The sequence below is a fragment of the Nematostella vectensis genome, chromosome 8 (genome assembly GCF_932526225.1).
Source record: "Nematostella vectensis chromosome 8, jaNemVect1.1, whole genome shotgun sequence".
NCBI classification, from domain to species: Eukaryota; Metazoa; Cnidaria; class Anthozoa; order Actiniaria; family Edwardsiidae; genus Nematostella; species Nematostella vectensis.
Genome location: NC_064041.1, coordinates 1,620,749 through 1,642,656, shown reverse-complemented (window position 1 = coordinate 1,642,656; position 21,908 = coordinate 1,620,749). Strand labels below are relative to the sequence as shown.

At 42.4% G+C, this 21,908-nt stretch overlaps 1 protein-coding gene across 2 annotated transcripts; it reads left to right on the top strand.

Moving 5' to 3' along the window:
* Nucleotides 1–1,999: 1,999 nt before the first annotated feature.
* On the top strand, nt 2,000–20,614 carry LOC5509759 (protein zer-1 homolog). 2 transcript variants are annotated; one of them, XM_048730925.1, is made up of 18 exons: nt 2,000–2,789; nt 4,818–5,029; nt 5,271–5,389; nt 7,983–8,174; nt 8,681–8,739; nt 9,344–9,479; nt 9,948–10,001; nt 11,288–11,398; nt 12,761–12,811; nt 14,143–14,187; nt 14,617–14,668; nt 17,084–17,154; nt 17,442–17,489; nt 17,631–17,692; nt 18,203–18,341; nt 18,405–18,457; nt 19,350–19,447; nt 20,164–20,614. In XM_048730925.1, exons 1-18 carry the CDS (start codon nt 2,164–2,166, stop codon nt 20,307–20,309), a joined length of 2,274 nt encoding a protein of 757 aa, XP_048586882.1. In that variant the 5' UTR covers nt 2,000–2,163; the 3' UTR covers nt 20,310–20,614. The 2 variants fall into 2 exon arrangements, with proteins under 2 accessions (XP_048586882.1, XP_048586884.1); XM_048730927.1 differs by having other exon boundaries at nt 2,001–2,789; nt 7,983–8,129.
* Nucleotides 20,615–21,908: the final 1,294 nt, after the last annotated feature.

Sequence of the window (21,908 nt, the reverse complement as noted above, 5' to 3'; positions counted from 1 at the left end):
GTATGGCGTGGATAGCTGTGTATGGCGTGGATGGCTGTGTATGGTGTGGATAGCTGTGTATGGTGTGGATAGCTGTGTATGGTGTGGATAGCTGTGTATGGCGTGGATAGCTGTGTATGGCGTGGATGGCTGTGTATGGTGTGGATAGCTATGGATAGCTGTGTAGCTGTGTATGGTGTAGATAGCTGTGTATGGTGTAGATAGCTGTGTATGGTGTGGATAGCTGTGTATGGTGTGGATAGCTGTGTATGGTGTGGATGGCTGTGTATGGTCTGGATAGCTGTGTATGGTGTGTATGGTTGTGTATAGTGTGGATAGATGTGGATGGTGTGGATCGCTGTGTATGGTGTGGATAGCTGTGGATGGCTGTGTATGGTGTGGATAGCTGTGAATGGTGTGGATAGCTGGGGATGGTGTGGATAGCTGTGGATGGTCTGGATAGCTGTGTATGGTGTGGATAGCTGTGTATGGTGTAGATAGCTGTGTATGGTGTGGATAGCTGTGTATAGCGTGGATAGCTGTGTATGGTGTGGATAGCTGTGTATGGTGTGGATAGCTGTGTATGGTGTAGATGGATATGGATGGTGTGGATAGCTTTGTATGGTGTGGATAGCTGTGGATGGCTGTGTATGGTGTGGATAGCTGTGGATGGTGTGGATAGCTGTGTATAGCGTGGATAGCTGTGTATGGTGTGGATAGCTGTGTATAGCGTGGATAGCTGTGTATGGTGTGGATGGGTGTGTATGGTGTAGATAGCTGTGTATGGTGTGGATGGCTGTGTATGGTGTAGATAGCTGTGGATAGCTGTGTATAGCGTGGATAGCTGTGTATGGCGTGGATAGCTGTGTATGGCGTGGATGGCTGTGTATGGTGTGGATAGCTATGGATAGCTGTGTAGCTGTGTATGGTGTCGATAGCTGTGTATGGTGTGGATAGCTGTGTATGGTGTGGATAGCTGTGTATGGTGTGGATAGCTGTGTATGGAGTGAATGGCTGTGTATGGTGTGGATAGCTATGGATAGCTGTGTAGCTGTGTATGGTGTAGATAGCTGTGGATAGCTGTGTATAGCGTGGATAGCTGTGTATGGCGTGGATGTCTGTGTATGGTGTGGATAGCTATGGATAGCTGTGTAGCTGTGTATGGTGTAGATAGCTGTGTATGGTGTGGATAGCTGTGTATGGTGTGGATAGCTGTGTATAGCGTGGATAGCTGTGTATGGCGTGGATAGCTGTGTATGGCGTGGATGGCTGTGTATGGTGTGGATAGCTGTGTATGGTGTGGATAGCTGTGTATGGTGTGGATAGCTGTGTATGGCGTGGATAGCTGTGGATGGCGTGGATGGCTGTGTATGGTGTGGATAGCTATAGATAGCTGTGTATGGTGTAGATAGCTGTGTATGGTGTAGATAGCTGTGTATGGTGTGGATAGCTGTGTATGGTGTGGATAGCTGTGTATGGTGTGGATAGCTGTGTATGGTGTAGATAGCTGTGGATGGTGTGTATCGTGTGTACGTATGTTGTGGTATACACTATCTTATGATACACTTCAGGATGCGTACTTAAAGTAGTTACCCAGAAACGGCACGAATCCAGCTCAAAATACCAAAACTTCATTGCAGTGATTTAAAGCCGCATTGTCACCAGTTTACTTCCGGAAATCCGGCGGAAACCTCAACCGTCAAAGGACAAAAGAATCTATTAGAATCCAAGATATTAAACAGGCCATCCGCTCTAAATTATCAGTCACATCATCAAAAAATATTTCAAAATATTGAAAGCAGTGTGTTCATTGGAAGTTTCTTTGAGAATGTGATTGATAATTATTCTACTATTATTCCACTATTCTAATTGACGTGAAGAGAAATTAAGAATTTCAAAAAGGAAAATTGAATTCCTACAGCTTGTAGCCAACATGAAGCGTCGGTCAAGTTTGTGACATCGTTCACCCTCCCCACCTACATCCGCCCACAGGTAACCCGTAGAAATTACCCGTCATGCATCACAAACAATGTTTTTACTTCTCGACCAAGTACGCGATATTTGGTGAAGAAATCCGCCATTTTTCACCGTCTGGCTGAAATACACAGGCTGTTTCTACCCTTGTGATATGGATTAATATTGTTTGGACCCCACAGTGGTCAGTGGAAAGGAAATTGGGCCAAAATGACGCGGGGTGAAGTAACATCACTGCTTGATCTATGTATGGACAAATCCTTAAAACTCTTCGACGCTGCGACGTTCAAGACTTCGGGAGTTGTTTTTCTGCCTGAAGATGTGTGCGAGGCATTTATTTCCAAGAGGCTTAAATCAGGAGATTGTACGGATAATTTCCTGAGCTCTTTTTCCAATCCCCAAACAAGTCGTATTGTGAGAGTGAATTTAAAAGGCGCATCGATCACTGACCGAGGGCTGCAGTTGATATCATGTCAACCGATACGCGAACTCAACATATCAAGATGTTTAGAAGTCACACAACATGGAATTAAGCACATTTGTCAATGCAAGAACACCCTAAAATGCTTAAACATTGGACAGTGTATAAGGATTATGGATTTTTGTGACGTGGCGAAGCTGAATAATCTACGCTTTCTGGACCTCAGTAAAACCTTGATCGAGCAATACGACTTTGAGATTGTGTCAGAGGGACTCCAACAATTGCAAGTTTTAAATCTTGCCGAGACTGTGATTACAGATCTGGGTCCCGTGAAAAATATGCGGCATTTGACCAGTCTGGACCTTTCAAACTGTCGGGATATAAAAAGTATCGCCCCGCTTGAAATATTGAACGGGTAAGTTGGTGATTTTAAAAATAATCGTGATGTCAATTTTTAATTCAATATACACCATTTGTTTACATTTTCTATTTACTGTATGCATCAAATGTAAAGAGGCATTTAAAAATTATGGTAGATATATTATGGCTATCATAATATAACTAGTTACAGAATGATATGATACCAACCAAATCTCAATGTCTTCATCCTCAAGAAGTAATGTTCTGAATAATGGATTTTTTTCTAAATTTTGTTGGCTTATCCATGTAATGTGATTGAAAATGCAGTTAGAAAATTTAATCTGGTTTTTAAAGGTATAATTAACAATTATACCATTTCCATTGAGGTGGATAGTGGCGAAATATCTACCGAGGGCTAAATGCTTGAGACAGATATTTTTAAAGCCACTATCCGCTGAAATGGAAATAATATAATTGTTTTAGTATATAAAACGAGCTTTACAGCATATTTTTTTCAGAAAGACTTGAAAATTGGCTTTTACACCCGCCATTTTGCTTGATTTTGGTGCGAGGAAAATATCACATTTTATCCCGAGTTTCTCAACCAATCAAATCGCTTGTTCTTGCGAGGTTCCCGAGTTTTATATACTAACATATTACTTGATAGAGAAAGTGTTTACAGAGTATAACACAAAACTTTCAAATGGTCTGTGATAAGGCCTTTCCTAGGAGTATGCAGGGGCTCTTTTTTTCTATACTTTTTTATTTTCTTCTAATCTCAAAATTAGGCTTTTAGCGTGAAGACGAATGATTCATCCAATCATTGGCACTATATTTTTAGTGCAGTGAAAGGGTTTCCTTTCCTTTGAATACTTTCAATATAATGGCATGACTGGATGTCTGTCTTTTCCCATTTCCCGTTACATACCAAAGAGCATAAACTTAAGCCTTACACATGATTCTAAAGTTGTTATATACTGTAGTCCAGACCAGGCATTCTGTATGATTAGAATGTTGAGTGCAAAGATAGTCCAGGCCTGGACTAGAGGTTTTACAGAAAAAGACTTAAGAGTAGAGTAGATAGATAGATAGAGTAGATAGGGTTTTATTCAATTGCCATGGCAGTATTGCAGACTGAATTAAGGCAAAGGGCCAGCACATATAGCGTTATAATATTACAGAAATCGAAAAGTTACAAAAAGTCACCAAAGCATTTAGTTACAGAAATATGTTTGTAGGTATTCATACTGCCAGATCTTAGTGAGTATCCATGCTCGTTATTAATTAACATACATGCGACATGCGGCTGGTACTACATGCGGCACATGTAGCAGTAGAGAGTCATGTAATAGTTGTTTATGATTGACACACTTAGTGATAGGCTTTTTATGTCAGTTGACTTAGTTTTCCCCATCCTTTGTTTGTTTGTTTGTTTGCAAATGGCATTTAGTGTTTTGTTTGCTGCCTCAAATGCATGATCAGTGACAATTGAAAATGGTTTCCTTATTGGTGGTTGTTTCAATTGCTGGCCAATGGCTGTTCATATTGATTGCATCAAGATGACTTTGAATTCAGTCCTGTCTTTTTTTCCATCTTTACTAAAGCCAATTAGCTTTAAGTATGCGTACAAGTTACAAAATGGATTATGTATACTTACAAACACAACTTTCTTGTGAGGACAATACCATTTCCACATACCTTTTGTGGACAGATATTTTCAATTTCTTTTTTTCTCTTTTTCTTCCTTTTTTTCTTCTTCCATTTTTTTTTTACTTGAAAACCATGCTTCAAAATGTTATTGTGTTTGCAAACAAACACAATAAAAATGCTGTCTCTCTGGTATTCCAGCTATAATACATTACATGGATTTATCACTTTCACTTGTTTTCTTGTCATTTAAAATCCCCATACAGTATTGTATCTGGTTGCCTTTTTTTATTTTTGTGGGGTAGCATGTCAGTATTCAATAATTCAGTTAAACACCTTTGATCACCTGATAGACCATTAGTAGCTCAGCCAATCGAAATGCAGGATTTGTGTTAGACCACTATGTAGTTGTTGACTGTGCATTATTCTTCTCCAGGAATTTACGCCAACTTATCTTATACAACTGTCTTGGTCTGGAGGATTTCAAAAAGTCTATTGACACAATTGTGCAGCTTGACTCTCTACAACATCTTGACCTGTCAAAGGATGGAAGAGACTTTGGCATGGATGTTGAGCCACCTTACATTGATGGGGAAATGCTACACAGCCTATCCCAGCTGCCAAAACTTGTGTTTCTAGATATTTCTGGTGAGATCATTGTATTATTGTATTCCTTTTATTGTTTACATTTCCTGGTTCTCTTTAATAAATAAATGATACCTCTTTTCACAGGTACTACAGTTAGCTCAAAAGTCATCTCTGATGGAAAACATTTTTCAAATCTGAAATTCTTTTTTTTTCTTCTGTAACTATAGCCACTAAATGCAATTCAGCATTGCTTGTCAATTCTTAGATGTGTGCCTATTAACCTTTCATGTTTTGTCTCTAGGAACTGCAGTATTTGAGAAGGAAGACTTGAAGGTGTTTGGTCCACCTCACCCACGCTTACACTTCCTTGGCCTGTGTCTTACAGAAGTATGCTATTATCCCAATATTCCAGCTAATGTGGTGAGTTTGAAATGAGCTGAGGTTTGGTTTTCCTTTATTCTAAGAGGCAGGTTCAAATGGCTCGAATTAGAAAATAACCATTGCTGCATACAGTACAGCTGATCCGCAGCGCTCCTTTCAGTTGGTCCTTATCAGCTATATGCACACTGATCTGTAATTCCCTTGACCCAGTCCTCCATACAGTATAGCTGTATATAATTTGGGGAAGGAATGCCGATCGCTTGATATTCTTCGATGATTTTCGAAATGTGTGAAAACTGCTAGCGAAGACTTAATAACAGCGGGAAGCCATTTATTTGACAAAGACATGTAATAAACACATAAGAATTAGTTTGAGGAGGGAATGCCGATCTCTTGATATTCTTCGAAGATTGTCGAATGTGTGTTAACTGCTAGCGAAAACTTTGAAAAGCGGGAAGCCATTTATTTGACAAAGCAAAGACTTGTACTAAACACGGGAGAATTAGTTTGAGGAGGGAATGCCGATCGCTTGATTTTCTTCGAAGATTTTCGAAATGTGTGAAAACTGCTAGCGTAGACTTAATAACAGCGGGAAGCCATTATTTGACAAAGACATGCAATAAACACAGGAGAATTAGTTTGAGGAAGGAACGCCGATCGATCGCTTGATATTATTCGAAGATTTTCTAAATGTGTGAAAACTGCTAGCGAAGACTTAATAACAGCGTGAAGCCATTTATTTGACAAAGACATGTAATAAACACATGAGAATTAGTTTGAGAAAGGAATGCCGATCGCTTGATATTCTTCGAAGATTTTCGAATGTGTGAAAACTGCTAGGGAAGACTTTTGAAAGCGGGAAGCCATTATTTGACAAAGCAAAGACTTGTACTAAACACGGGAGAATTAGTTTGAGGAGGGAATGCCGATCGCTTGATATTATTCGAAGATTTTCGATTGTGTGAAAACTGCTAGCCAATCCTTTTGAACACTGGGAAGCCATTTATTTGACAAAAACTTGTATTAGACACGGGAGAATTAGTTTGAGGAAGGAATGCCGATCGCTTGATATTCTTCGAAGATTTTCGAATGTGTGAAAACTGTGAGTAGTAGTCGTTTGTGTTCGAATACATGAGTCAGCGACAACATGCTCTACTATAAATGTCTTCTTTTCGGGTTTTGTAGAATATCAAGCGATCGGCATTCCCACCTCAAACTTATTCTCCCGTGTCTAATACAAGTCTTTGTTAAAGAGATGGCTTTCCGATGTTCAAAATTCTTCGCTAGCAGTTTTCACACATTCGAAAATCTTCGAAGGATATCAAGCGATCGGCCTTCCTTCTCCCGTGTTTATTACAAGTATTTGTCAAATAGAATTTCAAAATTCTTCGCTAGCAGTTTTCACACATTCGAAAATGTTCGAAGGATATCAAGCGATCGGCATTCCTTCTCCCGTGTTTATTATAAGTATTTGTCAAATAGAATTTCAAAATTCTTCGCTAGCAGTTTTCACACATTCGAAAATCTTCGAAGGATATCAAGCGATCGGCATTCCTTCTCCCGTGTTTATTACAAGTATTTGTCAAATAGAATTTCAAAATTCTTCGCTAGCAGTTTTCACACATTCGAAAATCTTCGAAGGATATCAAGCGATCGGCATTCCTTCCCCAAATTTATTATCCCGTGTGTAATACCACTATTTGTTAAATAAATGGCTTCCCGCTGTTCAAAAGTATTCGCTAGCAGTTGTCACATTCGACAATCTTCGAAGAATATCAAGCGATCGACATTCCTTCCCTCTTCGAGGCAAGCTTTTCAGAATAAACTAACTAACTTTTTTGCCTGTGTCTACCCTCGTAAATCCACGATCGAATCCTTCTCATGCTTTGGCTTTCATCCGCCATCTTTATCGTCTTTATTTCTCAAACTTGAAAGTGTCTTGTCTTGATCGTCTACAAATAATTGAACTGAAGGCATATCAGACTATAACTGAATTTGTTGTTTCTGATTTTAACGATAACCATAGCTCTCAGCTGACTTTTACACGAACAATTTATTTGAATCGCTTGCAGAACTCCTGTATGTATTTTAAGTCAGTATCAGTACTGTAAGTCTTCGGTTACACGGTACGAGTTCCCGTTTGTCAATCGGTTTGTCCCGGTCTGTTTGCGAACACTGTGTTCGCGAACATCAGCTGTTCGCGAATTTCGCGAACAATTTCGCGAACATATGTCCACATGTTCGAGAGCGGTACTGTATATGCACACTGATCTGTAGTTCCCTTGACCCAGTCCTCCATAGAGTACAGCTGATCCTCAGCGCTCCTTTCAGTTGGTCCTTATCAGCTATATGCACACTGATCTGTAGTTCCCTTGACCCAGTCCTCCATACAGTACAGCTGATCTTCAGTGATCCTTTCAGTTGATCCTTATCAGCTATATGCACACTGATCTGTAGTTCCCTTGACCCAGTCCTCCATACAGTACAGCTGATCCTCAGCTCAGTGCTCCTTTCAGTTGATCCTTATCAGCTATATGCACACTGACCTGTAGTTCCCTTGACCCAGTCCTCCATACAGTACAGCTGATCTTCAGTGATCCTTTCAGTTGATCCCTTTTCATCTGTCTTGTAGGTGACAGGGGAGTCCGGAGAGGACCAGATTATAGCATCCCTCAGACACTACCTCAACAGACCCACCTTTCTTATCAGTGCCATGAGAGAGCTCTTCAATTTGGTCCGGAGTAATCACAACCGGATAGAGACCAAGGAAGTTTGTAATGTAAGCGCTGTTGGCAACCAGGTAGAAATCAAGAAAGTTTGTAATGTAAGTCCTGAGAGCGACCAGATAATGTAGACACCAAGTAAGTTTATAATGTAAATGCTGTTGGCAACCAGATAAAGACCAAGTAAGTTTGTAATGTGAGTGCTGTGGTTTCACATTGCATAGATTTCATCAACTATCATCATCATCCTTTCGCCTCTGGTGAGGTGGCCTGCACAATCTCTCTCCACACCCTGTGGTCTGACCTTGATCCCTGAGGTGTGCAGATACTGCTGAAGGTTCTCTGTGTCCCTGGAAGCTGAATCAGAGAATAATAGCTTCCTGGGCCTTTTTGAACCAGTTCGGGTCCCACAGGTTCAGATGGGTGATTTCTTAGAAATTCTTCAACATAGGACACTTAATTTCGGGTTGAGTAGGACTGTTTGAGCTCCTTGCACCTAGCCTGACTCTCATGCTTTTGTTCTAGCTTCTGCTAAATGCAATGACAAGCCACATGCTCCTTGGTCCTACTGTAGGGCGAACTGATTCTCATGTTGTTTTTGTTATAGCTTGTGTTGAATGCAATGACAAGCAACATGACGGATCACAAGATCCAAATTGCTGGAAGGTGAGACATGAAAATATACAATAACATTAGATATACAGTACAAAAGATTATCAGAGAATTGAGGTGTGCCACCAGTGCTGAAAAACGCAAGACTGGTTCCAGTACCGCGCGGTTAAACCAGCCTTTTTGTTTGGCGGCGTTTTACCGGCGAACTGTCACATTTTGGTGAATGCTACAAAAATTAGACCAAACCTAAGGCTATAATTTTCTTTATGACTCCCCCATTATCAAACAAACCTGTCATTTTTTGTACAGTATGGTTTTAATGCTGTACAGTTAGTCAAAACAACGACTGAAGTCATCCTTTTGGACCTTTACTCGAATGAGTCAACACTGAGTTTTTGTTTGTTTTCGCCAGAACACACGCATGCGCATACGTTATTCAGCACTGTCAGGTGTGCCTGTATTTCTAGGGTGGCCGCTTAATAGAGGTGCCACTGTATACATCACTTGTCTCTTTCCTGAGGGTGGTCGCTTTATAGAGGTACAACTATCCTGAGGGTGGTCGCTTTATAGAGGTACAACTATTGAGGGTGATTGCTTTATAGAGGTACAACTATCCTGAGGGTGGTCGCTTTATAGAGGTACAACTATTTTATTGCAGTGCGTCACTGTACCATCTCTCTAGAGACGATCACTCTGAGAATGATGAGCAGCCGACAGGAGTGACGGCCGAGCAGCGCCGTCAGATCGTCACTGTCACTCTGGATTCCATGGAAAACCACATCGCAGAGGAGCAGGTGTGTACACCCGTGTCAATCAAACCGCCTTGACCAATCAAATAATCAATACTCTTGTTGTTGTTTACAGTCAGGTAGTAAATGGCGCAACAATGCATGTATTGGATTGCTTTATGGTAGTGTAGAGTCTTTGAAGAATCACTAAATGGGCGACCTTGTCCTTAGAAGTCATGTGACCTTTTGGGTGGCAAACTCGCAAGCGTTGCGGCTTTTGGCGGCAAACAACAACAACAACAAGCGAGGGCGCTTTACAAATAAGCCAGAAAGTATCTTTGTTAGAAAGGGCTCATTTTTGTTGAAAAACTTTTATTTTCATCGCTCTCTGGCGTGACGGCCGCGGCCATTTCTATGATTATTGAGTTGGAATTTAAAAATAATGCAAATAGCCTGTTGGTGTATTGCAAACGCGAGCAGTGCCTTCCTTTGACATTCGTTTTTTTTAACTACTGTGATGGTTTTTGTTATTAGCTTCAAAAGAACTGCTGCCTTACACTTTGTAACTTCAGGATACCTGTGGAAGTTGTAAGTTGAATTTTGTGTATCTGCTGTTTTTTTCTCCATTTTCGTTTAGCCCGCTCTCAACGTGTCAACGTGTCATTTTTTCAATGTCATGACCATGGGGATAATATTTTTTACTACGGTACTCTTGGGGGTTTCTTTAGCTGGAATTGTTGGTGAATGCAGGATTGGGGAGAATGAACTGCAACTGCAGGGAGCATACTCCCACCACAACATACTCCAACTGCAGGGAGCATACTCCCAACACAACATACTCCAACTGCAGGGAGCATACTCCCACCACAACATACTCCAACTGCAGGGAGCATACTCCCAACACAACATACTCCAACTGCAGGGAGCATACTCCCACCACAACATACTCCAACTGCAGGGAGCATACTCCCACCACAACATACTCCAACAGCAGGGAGCATACTCCCACCACAACATACTCCAACTGCAGGGAGCATACTCCCACCACAACATACTCCAACTGCAGGGAGCATACTCCCACCACAACATACTCCAACTGCAGGGAGCATACTCCCACCACAACATACTCCAACTGCAGGGAGCATACTCCCACCACAACATACTCCAACTGCAGGGAGCATACTCCCACCACAACATACTCCAACTGCAGGGAGCATACTCCCACCACAACATACTCCAACTGCAGGGAGCATACTCCCACCACAACATACTCCAACTGCAGGGAGCATACTCCCACCACAACATACTCCAACTGCAGGGAGCATACTCCCAACACAACATACTCCAACTGCAGGGAGCATACTCCCACCACAACATACTCCAACTGCAGGGAGCATACTCCCAACACAACATACTCCAACTGCAGGGAGCATACTCCCACCACAACATACTCCAACTGCAGTGAGCATACTCCCACCACAACATACTCCAACTGCAGGGAGCATACTCCCACCACAACATACTCCAACAGCGTGCCTTGATGTATCAACTTCTTACAAAGAATGAACGGCCCCAAATGTGTTTTTTTTTTCACGTAAAATTAGTACAAATTTAGATGCTTTCATGTTGTTGGGAACCGTTACGTCAAAATAATTGTAATATTGGCCATCATTTTATCTAGGTTCAGTGGCCAAACATTAACTACTTTCTTATGTACTGTAACACGTTCCATCGTTTGTTTTGTAAAGGAGTTATTACTTGAAATAATCATATGATGCGTTGCAAAGTAGTTGATTTTCTTTACTAGCCCAATCTGGGCGTGTGCCCTTGCTGTATTCCTGTATTTATAAACACCTTCTTTTTGTGCGTGATAGGAATTCGAGTACAAAAGAGTTGCGCGGGTTCTACTAAAGTCTGCCACACTGCATAGGACGGACTTTATCCAGAGGATCGCTATTGGTCTCTGTAACCTTCTAGTATGCCAGGTAAGGAACCATGCCAGGTAAGGAACCATGCCAGGTAAGGAACCATGCCAGGTAAGGAACCATGCCAGATAAGGAACTATGCTAGGTAAGCAACCATGCCAGGTAAGCAACCATACTAGGTAAGGAACCGTGCCAAGTTAGGAACCATGTCAGGTAAGCAACCATGCCAGGTAATCAACCATGCCAGGTAAGGAACCATGCCAGATAAGGAACCATGCCAGGTAAGCAACCATGCCAGGTAAGCAACCATGCCAGGTAAGGAACCATTGTGTCGCGGGTTCTACTAAAGTCTGCCACACTGCATAGGACGGACTTTATCCAGAGGATCGCTATTGGTCTCTGTAACCTTCTAGTATGCCAGGTAAGGAACCATGCCAGGTAAGGAACCATGCCAGTTAAGCAACCATGCCAGGTAAGCAACCATGCCAGGTAAGCAACCATGCCAGGTAAGGAACCGTGCCAAGTTAGGAACCATGTCAGGTAAGCAACCATACTAGGTAAGGAACCGTGCCAAGTTAGGAACCATGTCAGGTAAGCAACCATGCCAGGTAAGCAACCATGCCAGGTAAGGAACCATACCAGATAAGGAACCATGCCAGGTAAGCAACCATGCCAGGTAAGGAACCATGCCAGGTATAGAACCATGCCAGGTATAGAACCATGCCAGATAAGGAACCATGCCAGGTAAGCAACCATGCCAGGTAAGCAACCATGCCAGGCAAGGAACCATTGTGTCGCGGGTTCTACTAAAGTCTGCCACACTGCATAGGACGGACTTTATCCAGAGGATCGCTATTGGTCTCTGTAACCTTCTAGTATGCCAGGTAAGGAACCATGCCAGATAAGGAACCATGCTAGGTAAGCAACCATGTCAGGTAAGCAACCATGCCAGGTAAGCAACCATGCCAGGTAAGGAACCATACCAGGTAAGGAACCATGCCAGGTAAGCAACCATGTCAGGTAAGCAACCATACCAGATAAGGAACCATGCCAGGTAAGGAACCATACCAGATAAGGAACCATGCCAGGTAAGCAACCATGCCAGGTATAGAACCATGCCAGGTAAGGAACCATGCCAGGTAAGCACAAGTGTATTTATGATCATACTCTCCCGAACAATATTGAGCCTTAAACAGGCAACATGTGATGGGATATTGTCAATTTTGTAATCTCAAATGTGAAATGGCCGAAAATTAGTCTCTAGGAAACTGGAAGTCAGTCCAAGTTAGCCGTGATTTCGCGTTATCCGAGCAGAGATGACTAAATATCAGTCTATAGGGAACTTAGATTTAGGTCGAGTTATCTGGGTTCCACTTTTGTAACCTTGCGTGAATACCAATAACATACTGTTTGTGGGCACAGGTTCATGATGACCAGAAAGTCACAGTTGGGAGAGATTTGGAAGGCGTCAAGGTAAGGTTGAGAGACCGTAGAGTCTGGGATGAAGGTCTTTGGGGCCTGTGGCAACCATAATAAAGGTCCTTCTGTAGTGACCTGGGGCCGGTTCCTGAAAGGCTGATTAACGTAACCTTAGATCAGCGCCAATCCCGGGTTAAAATTCGCTAATCTTAGGCTAACCTACGGATAACTCACCGTTCCCGAAAGCCAAGTAATCCCCCGATTTACTCACCCTGAATAAAGCGAGTGAAAAACTAGTTTGACAAGTAAAATTCACACAGGATACCCAGTAGATCAGGAGAGAGCAACTAAAATTTACCTTTGGTGGTTTTATTTTCGCAAAGAAGCTCCAAAACACCTCTACATCGCCTGTAATTACCCTTATTTCATTGCCAAACATGTCATTTGCAGGATTCAAGTTGATGCTTGACACTAGCGAGACAGATTCATCTCAAGTATAAATTTGTATAACTGTAACTTAACAGTAACTTTTTGTTTTCGATTCAGCATCGCAACGAAGGTCGCATAACAAAGCGAAATGTTAGGATATTTTATCCCTATATTGTTTTGTGTAACATCTTTTTTGTCGGCAATTTCATTTTATGAAATTTTAGTTCTGCTACCAAATTCGGGAGGCCTGTGTTACGCCAACTAAACCGTAGGTTAGCGAGTTAACCCATCTCGCGAGCAGGGTTAGATTTTACCTCCAAACTAACCCAGAGTTAGCGCTTACCAGCTTTTCGGGAACAGAACTAATCCGGGGGTAAAAATTAAATCGTGGGTTAGGGCAAATTTAACCCTAGGTTAGCGCTAATCGGCTTTTCAGGATCCGGCCCCAGAATGGAAGTCAGGGGGGAGGGGTGTGGAGTCTCTAGTGACCAGAAAGGAGGCCAGGGGGGAGGGGTGTGGAGTCTCTAGTGACCAGAAAGGAGGCCAGGGGGGAAGTGGAGTCTGTAGCGACCAGAAGTAAGGTCAGGGGGAGGGGTGTGCCTTTTATAGTGACCAGAAGGAAGGTTAGGGGGAGGGGTGTGGCGTATATAGCGACCAGAAGAAAGGTAAGGGGGAGGGATGTGGCGTATATAGCGACCAGAAGGAAGGTCAGGGGGAGGAGTGTGGAAAAATCACAATTCTGATATCTCGGAAGTACGGTAAGGATAAGAGTCTGCAGAAATTAGCCCAGAGGGGGGCACCCTAGGGTGGTATCACACACCCATGTAACCATAGAACCCGAGTCTGCACTTGGCCGTATAAGCCAAGGGCTACCTATTTAAAAACATACCAATAGTTCTCCCTCTTTGTTTTTTTTTTCTCACCTTGTACTTTGAACTTACATGCTTTTTTATCAGATGGTTTTACAAGTCATGAGACAAAAGCTAGACTCTGAGAGACCGGTGAGTAAACATGCAAACGCATGCAAAAACATCTGCTAACCTCAGATAACATCAACGACAGCTAAAGTCTTGTATTGTTATAACTGTTTAGGGGTAGCGGAGAGAAGGGTATTCACATAACATGATTTCTAATAAATAAAGAAATAAAAATAGGGGAAGCTATTTTCACACTCGTTGCAGCTGGAAACTGAATTGAGATAGCGCAGTTTCAGACGTGGTCGAGTTGAAGGCATGGGAAGCCGCCATACAACTCATGTCTTACCACGGATCACCGCTAAGGAACGCGACGTCGGAACCGGGAATCGAACCCGGAACCCAGTGGTGAGAGTCAGAGTCACTACAGAGCGACGCTCTGCCAACTGCGCCACCGAGGCTTCCCTTATTATTTCTTGATTTGTTTGTTACTTTTCATGTTAATGTTGGATGCAGGAGGTTGGCGGTGTTCTTGAATGTTGCTGGAGTGCTCTTTGGAATGTCACTGGTGAGTGAAAACATGTTTTCCAAACCATTTAACCATCGCTATGAACGGTCTCCAAACAATTTAACCACCGCTATGAACGGTCTTCAAACTATTTAATTAACCATCGCTGTGAACGGTCTCCAAACAATTTAACCACCGCTATGAACGGTCTTCAAACTATTTAACCATCCTATGAACGGTCTCCAAACAATTTAACCATCGCTATGAACGGTCTCCAAACAATTTAACCATAGCTATAAACGGTCTCCAAACCATTTAACCACCGCTATGAACGGTCTCCAAACTATTTAACCATCCTATGAACGGTCTTCAAACTATTTTATTAACCATCGCTATAAACGGTCTCCAAACCATTTAACCACCGCTATGAACGGTCTCCAAACAATTTAACCATCCTATGAACGGTCTTCAAACTATTTAATTAACCATCTCTATAAACGATCTCCAAACCATTTAACCATCGCTATGAACGGTCTCGAAACAATTTAACCACCGCTATAAACGGTCTCCAAACAATTTAACCATCCTATGAACGGTCTCTAAACAATTTAATTAACCATCGCTATAAACGGTCTCGAAACAATTTAACCATCGCTATAAACGGTCTCCAAACCATTTAACCATCGCTATAAACGGTCTCCAAACCATTTAACCATCGCTATGAACGGTCTCCAAACAATTTAACCACCGCTATGAACGGTCTCCAAACAATTTAAGCATCTTATGAACGGTCTCCAAACTATTTAATTAACCATCGCTATAAACGATCTTCAAACCATTTAACCATCGCTATGAACGGTCTCGAAACAATTTAACCGTCGCTATGAACGGTCTCCAAACCATTTAACCATCGCTATAAACGGTCTCCAAACCATTTAACCATCGCTATGAACGGTCTCCAAACAATTTAACCACCGCTATGAACGGTCTCCAAACAATTTAAGCATCTTATGAACGGTCTCCAAACTATTTAATTAACCATCGCTATAAACGATCTTCAAACCATTTAACCATCGCTATGAACGGTCTCGAAACAATTTAACCGTCGCTATGAACGGTCTCCAAACTATTTAACCATCGCTATGAACAATCTCCAAACCATTTAACCATCGCTATGAACGGTCTCTAAACAATTTAATTAACCATCGCTATAAACGGTCTCCAAACCATTTAACCATCGCTATAAACGGTCTCCAAACCATTTAACCATCGCTATGAACGGTCTCCAAACAATTTAACCATCGCTATGGAACGGTCTCCAAACAATTTAACCATCGCTATAAACGATTCCCAAACCATTTAACCTGTCGCCACCAACGATCTTTGTTTATCAATGTTTAGTATTTGAATGGCAAAAACTACCATCGCGAGACATGATCAAATGCGCTTCACACGTGACTGACCATACCCGTCGTCAGTGCGTAGATACGGACTGTTCCAATTAGTTTACAATAATACGTGTGCCACTCTGCATTAAAGCCCTTCAGAGTTTGGTTTTGGAATCGCCAAATAAAAACCCTTTGTCTTCGTTCTGTTTTGTAGTACCTAGTGTAGTTAAGGTGGATCGCGGACATTTTTTTTGACGAAGCTTTTTTATCCCAAGACGACCTCCGATCTCTCTAATTTTGGTAGAGCATGTCGCTAAGATATGGAAGCTTTGAAAGAGACTAAAATATTCTAAAGATCATTTGTACATTTCAAGCTATTAGTGTATTATGGAATAGAAACTGAGGCTTCTTAATCCATAAAAAACACGGTAGATTTTTTTCTTCATCTTCTTGTCGTGTAGCCCGATAGGTAAACTTTTTAGCGCATCGTTTTGAACCACATCCGATAGCTGGCATTTTCTGCCCAAGCAATAAATCAATTTCGCTTGAAAACGCGAGCTCTTCAAAACAAAAATAGATCTTACCCTATTTTACCCTCAAAAGCAACATAAATACTTTAATCTTACCTGTACAATATAACCAGGTCTCTGCTTGAAATAATTCAACCTTGGCATGTGTTTAACCGAAAGAAGCAGTCTACAAAGTAAGATAATTTACACATTTACTGGACGTAAATTTTTAGCGAGTTTTAGACAAACACGGCTGTTAAAAATTTCTTTCTATTCCTTGTTTATTAAGCTCTTGATAATTGTCATCATTCCAATAATCGCCTTGCAAAGGAAGAGCGTCATGAGTTTTCTGGCCCACAGAAAACTCAAGACACTACCCCTTTAATTGATAGCTCCCGTCTCCTCTAATAGTGAATTGTTGAATAAACCGTGGCCCACAGAAAACCCATGACATTACCCCTTTAATTGATAGCTTTCATCTCCTCTAATGGTGGATTGTTGAATAAACCGTGGCCCACAGAAAACCCATCACATTACCCCTTTAATTGATAGCCTTCGTCTTCATATCTTGTTCACAGATGAGACGCCGGAAAATTGTGCGCTGTTCATGGAAAATGGAGGGATGCCGCTTTTTATGGAATGCAAACGGGTGAGACAGTTATTTCATTACCGTTGCCACATAAAAAAAAACGCAGACTATTAAGATATTTAGATTATTACGCTAGCCAGACTGCTGCTTTTGTTGATGTAAAATATTATTTATAAACCCGAACGTCAAAGAAACACTGATCTCCCCCCCCCCTCTCCGCGCTCATGATGTCATTATCATTATAATATAATGATGATAATTATACTAATAATGATGATGTACTATAATAATGATGTGTTCAGCGCTTTTGTCTCAAACAAGCGCGTTTTTATTTATTTTTTTCCCAGAGATTGGGTCACCACCGAGATCTCCTGCGGAACATGTTGGGCCTCATGGTAAGGTGTTGTCTCGTCCTAGTCTCTACGCACGGCAGGCTTGTCACTGCTATATTTTCCCGTTTACCCCTTCGTGGGTCAGCTTTGTAAGCTTTGTGATTTTGGAATGGAATGAGTTGAGCTGTTGATTTTCGTTTTTAGGGTAATGTCTCCGAAGTGGACTACTTGAGACCACAGCTCATGGCCTACGCAGAAGTATTCTAGTGAGTCCACACATTACTAACTTCTCCACCAGTTAGTTAAATATCGTGCAAGTTTTAACAAGGAACAAAGTTTGTTTATTTGCACTCTCTGACATAGGCAGTAATAATGGCAGTAATGGGCCGTTTTCTCTGATGTCATTTGTTCGTGAACGCGAGCCTTCCACAGGTCGGAGAGCACGGTCAATTCCCATAAGTACTGCAGTGTCAACCATAGGACTTTTGGTTACTTTTCTGACTCTTGGCAAACTCGCAAGAGTTCGGCTTTTAGCGGCAAAATAACTTTTAACATTTTTTTAGCGCTTTTGAATCACTTGTCAGAGATGGGTGAGTTTAATCAAAATATTTTTTTGTATGGCTCACTGGCGTAACGGGCGCAGTCATTTCTGTTGAATTCGCCACACAAGTCGCCTGTTGAGGCAAGCTGATGTTGATTATGTAAAGTATACTATGCTTCAGCCCCTAACCACCCGGCGTTACTTCTCTCATCGCTCGCACATTGACCATTTTCAGTGAGTTGTTAGACTCCGTGAATGAACTGGAGGTCAGCTATAACGCCGCGGGTATCCTGTGTCACTTGGCGTCCGACGGCCCTACTGCGTGGACTGCTGAAACAATGAGTTTATCACGTGACCAAGCCATGCGCAAATTGGTATGTTCCTCCTCCTCCCTTACAATTGGACCTGCTTCTATTTGACTCGGCGTGTTTTCGCAGATCGATTGTGTGGAGAAGTGGGACATTGGTGCCACTCGGCAGATGAGTTATAGGTAAGTACCAGTCTAGCCTATGGCGATTTCTTTGGGTGTCCTGTGGTGCATAAGAGATGTATCGTCACAAGCAACCCGTCCAGACCACACGCTTTCTCGAAATTTGTTCAATAATACAGGAAACCCGATCTAAACTCTAGGGAGTAGGCTAGCACGCAAGCTAGCACGTTTTCTCGTTTAAGTGATGCTCCGCGTAATAACTAAGCAACCTAACGGCAAAGGCATGCTGGAATGTCAGAAATGCCTTTGTTAATTCTGGAGAGTTGATAGGCCGAGACGTTTCACTATTACCTTTCTAGAAACTTCTTAAATATTCATAAACTATTTACTATAAAGTGTGCAAGAAATTTATTCAGAAAAACAAAATATTTTATTTATTCAAATAGAACGAAGCTTTGTAAGAGCCCTTTATCCGCCACATAGTTGTTATCCATCTTTACACTTGGTCTGTTGAGCTAGGATGACAAAATGACGGCTGACAAAGAATATTTAAATTTATAAAGCCTAGTACCGAATGGCAAAAACTCAATCTCCCAAGAGTGGACAGAACCAAGAACAAAATAGACTGTGAATAGACTGTGATGTACATGTTACTAATTAATCACTTAGCTAGTAAGTATTCAACACAATGAGAAACTTGGCAAGTTGTCAGGCAAAGAAAAACCTTGTATAACTAAACATGGTTTTGGTGTGAATGCAGCATTAGCAAGTTGTCAGGCAAAGAAAAACCTTGTATAACTAAACATGGTTTTGCTGTTATTGCAGCATAGGACTCTTCTTAGTCGTCTGTAAGTACTTGCTCGAACAAGCTAGACAATAGATAAGGAATTTGGAACGACTGAACTCAAGAACAGCGTCTGAACCGAGCCTAACATATCTCTTTTCCACACAGGTCTTTTGGCCCCATTCTTCGACTCATACCCAAGTACGAAACCCCCGCAATCCAACACTGGGCGACGTGGGCCCTCGCCAACCTGTGCAACGTGGACCGTGAGTACAATAACGTATCTTTTTTAGCGGTAATGGTAACGAATCCCGCATTCTGATTGGCTTATAGAGCGGTCCGGAGATTCCTATATCTTCTTCGGCCTCTGTCATTATTTTCAAGACCTCGGTCACGGTATTTCACGATACGGACCTCCCACCCGGCAAATAACCTCTATTGATGTCGATAAGCGTGGAAGTGTTACCCTGTCTAACTCATGATTCATTCGCTGGGCAACACTTCACGTACGGGTCACGGTAGCCTGCCTGCTTTCCTATTAATCAAGAAAATTTAATGTAGTTTTTTTTCTACCGGGTTTGTACCAGCCATTCATTCATTAGGCCTAAGTTTTGAAAATACGTTGAAGATTTGTTCTCTGCGTTCTTTGCTTTGAAGTTAGAAGCAGGGACTAACTTGCTAGAATAAAAGAAGACAAAAATAAAGGTCAAAATAGCCGTCTAGATACCAAATTTAACCAAAGGTATCGCAATAACTTCCCAAAAATCAGCCGATGCAAATGGATGCTTTTTCGCACCTGGTACTTTGTTACGATGACAAAATGGCGGCTGGCAGTGGCTCTTCAACGACTAAAAATAACAGTCGCATTTTTCTACCGGGCAGGTTCCTGCCAAACAGGGAGATTCCCCTTTCTAGGCCGGATTTAAAGACCAGTCCTATACAGTTTGGCTGTAGAATTTATAATATTGTTTTACTTTACTAGATATTAAGTACTGTCGACTCATTGTGGAGGAAGACGGGCTGCCGCTTCTAGAAGAGCTGTACTCGCGTCCGGAAACAGACCACCGTGTCCGAAACTACTGCAAATTAGTACTTGACCACTGTCAATCCTGCTCGGAGATATCCTGACACATATAGCTCGTGGAAGCTTTGGCATGGGGAGCCTGTGGTGGCTTTATATGACACGGGTGGCCTGTGTTAGCTTTAAATGACACGTGTAGCCTGTGTAAATTAAGAAAATGAAACAGCTTGCCTGGTGTAATTTTATAAGATACGGTTATATTTGGTTGCTATATATGACACGGGTTGCCTGTGTTATGTTAAAATTACACGGGTAGCCTATAGTCTCTTTAGATAGCCTGTGTAAGGCTAAAAACACGATAGCTTTAGATGAAACGACTAGTCTTCGGTATGAAATTGAAATAGCACGGGTAGCCTGTGGTTGTGTTAGTTAGTAGGCGGCGCAGAGGGACGACATAGGCGCATGCGCAAAATTTATTCGCGCGCTGAAAGAAAATGTGGTCGCGCGCGCTGATATCTTGCGTGCGTGCCGCCGTCGTCGCTGTGGCAAATCTTAAGGCCCATTTACACGGCACGATTTTGGCCTACGACTTGTAGTATACGACATCGCTATTATCCGCCATCTTGTTTGTTGCTCTCCCCAGGCCATTGGGAAGCAAACCGCGCGAAAGTCACGCCATTTTAGCAATGGCGTGAGCGAGTCGTGTGCGACAGTCGTGCGCGTGTGAATGGTACCTACGACCTGTTGCAGAGAAGTCGTATACTACAAGTCGTAGGCCAAAATCGTGCATTGTAAATGGGCCTTTAAGGTTGCTATTATCGATATATCAGGTGTACTGCGAATAGTATCACTTGCTGAGTAGTTTAACTTGCTGGCGACAAAAGGCTGGGAACCAAAACCTAGCAATGCAACGATGTGTTGGCCGCAACAATAGGCGATTACGTGACTTTTGGGCGGCAAGCACCTTTTTAGCACTTAAGGCTGATGGTTCTAACTGGGGCGCAAGCACCTTTTTAGCACTTAAGGCTGATGGTTCTAACTGGGGCGCAAGCACCTTTTTAGCACTTAAGGCTGATGGTTCTAACTGGGGCGCAAGCACCTTTTTAGCACTTAAGGCTGATGGTTCTAACTGGGGCGCAAGCACCTTTTTAGCACTTAAGGCTGATGGTTCTAACTGGGGCACAAGCACAAACGGAAGCGCAACACAAGTGAGAATCGCTCAAACACAAGCGCAAGCGCAAAAAATATCAAGCATTTGCGTTTTCTGCGCTTGCTCTTACGCTCGCGTTCATGTGAGAATCGAAAAATTCCGTTGTGTGACGGCTCTCTTGCGTAACGGCTCTCTTGTGTGACGGCTCTTGCGTAGCGGCTCTTTTGTGTGACGGCTCTCTTGTGTAACGGCTCTTTTGTGTGACGGCTCTCTTGTGTAACGGCTCTCTTGTGTGACGGCTCTCTTCTGTAACGGCTCTTTTGTGTGACGGCTCTCTTGTGTAACGGCTCTTTTGTGTGACGGCTCTTTTGTGTGACGGCTCTCTTGTGTAACGGCTCTCTTGTGTGACGGCTCTCTTGCGTAACGGCTCTTGTGTGACGGCTCTCTTGCGTAACGGCTCTCTTGCGTGACGGCTCTCTTGCGTAACGGCTCTCCTGTGTGACGGATCTCTTTCGTAACGGCTCTCTTGCGTGACGGCTGCAGCTACTTCTGTTTG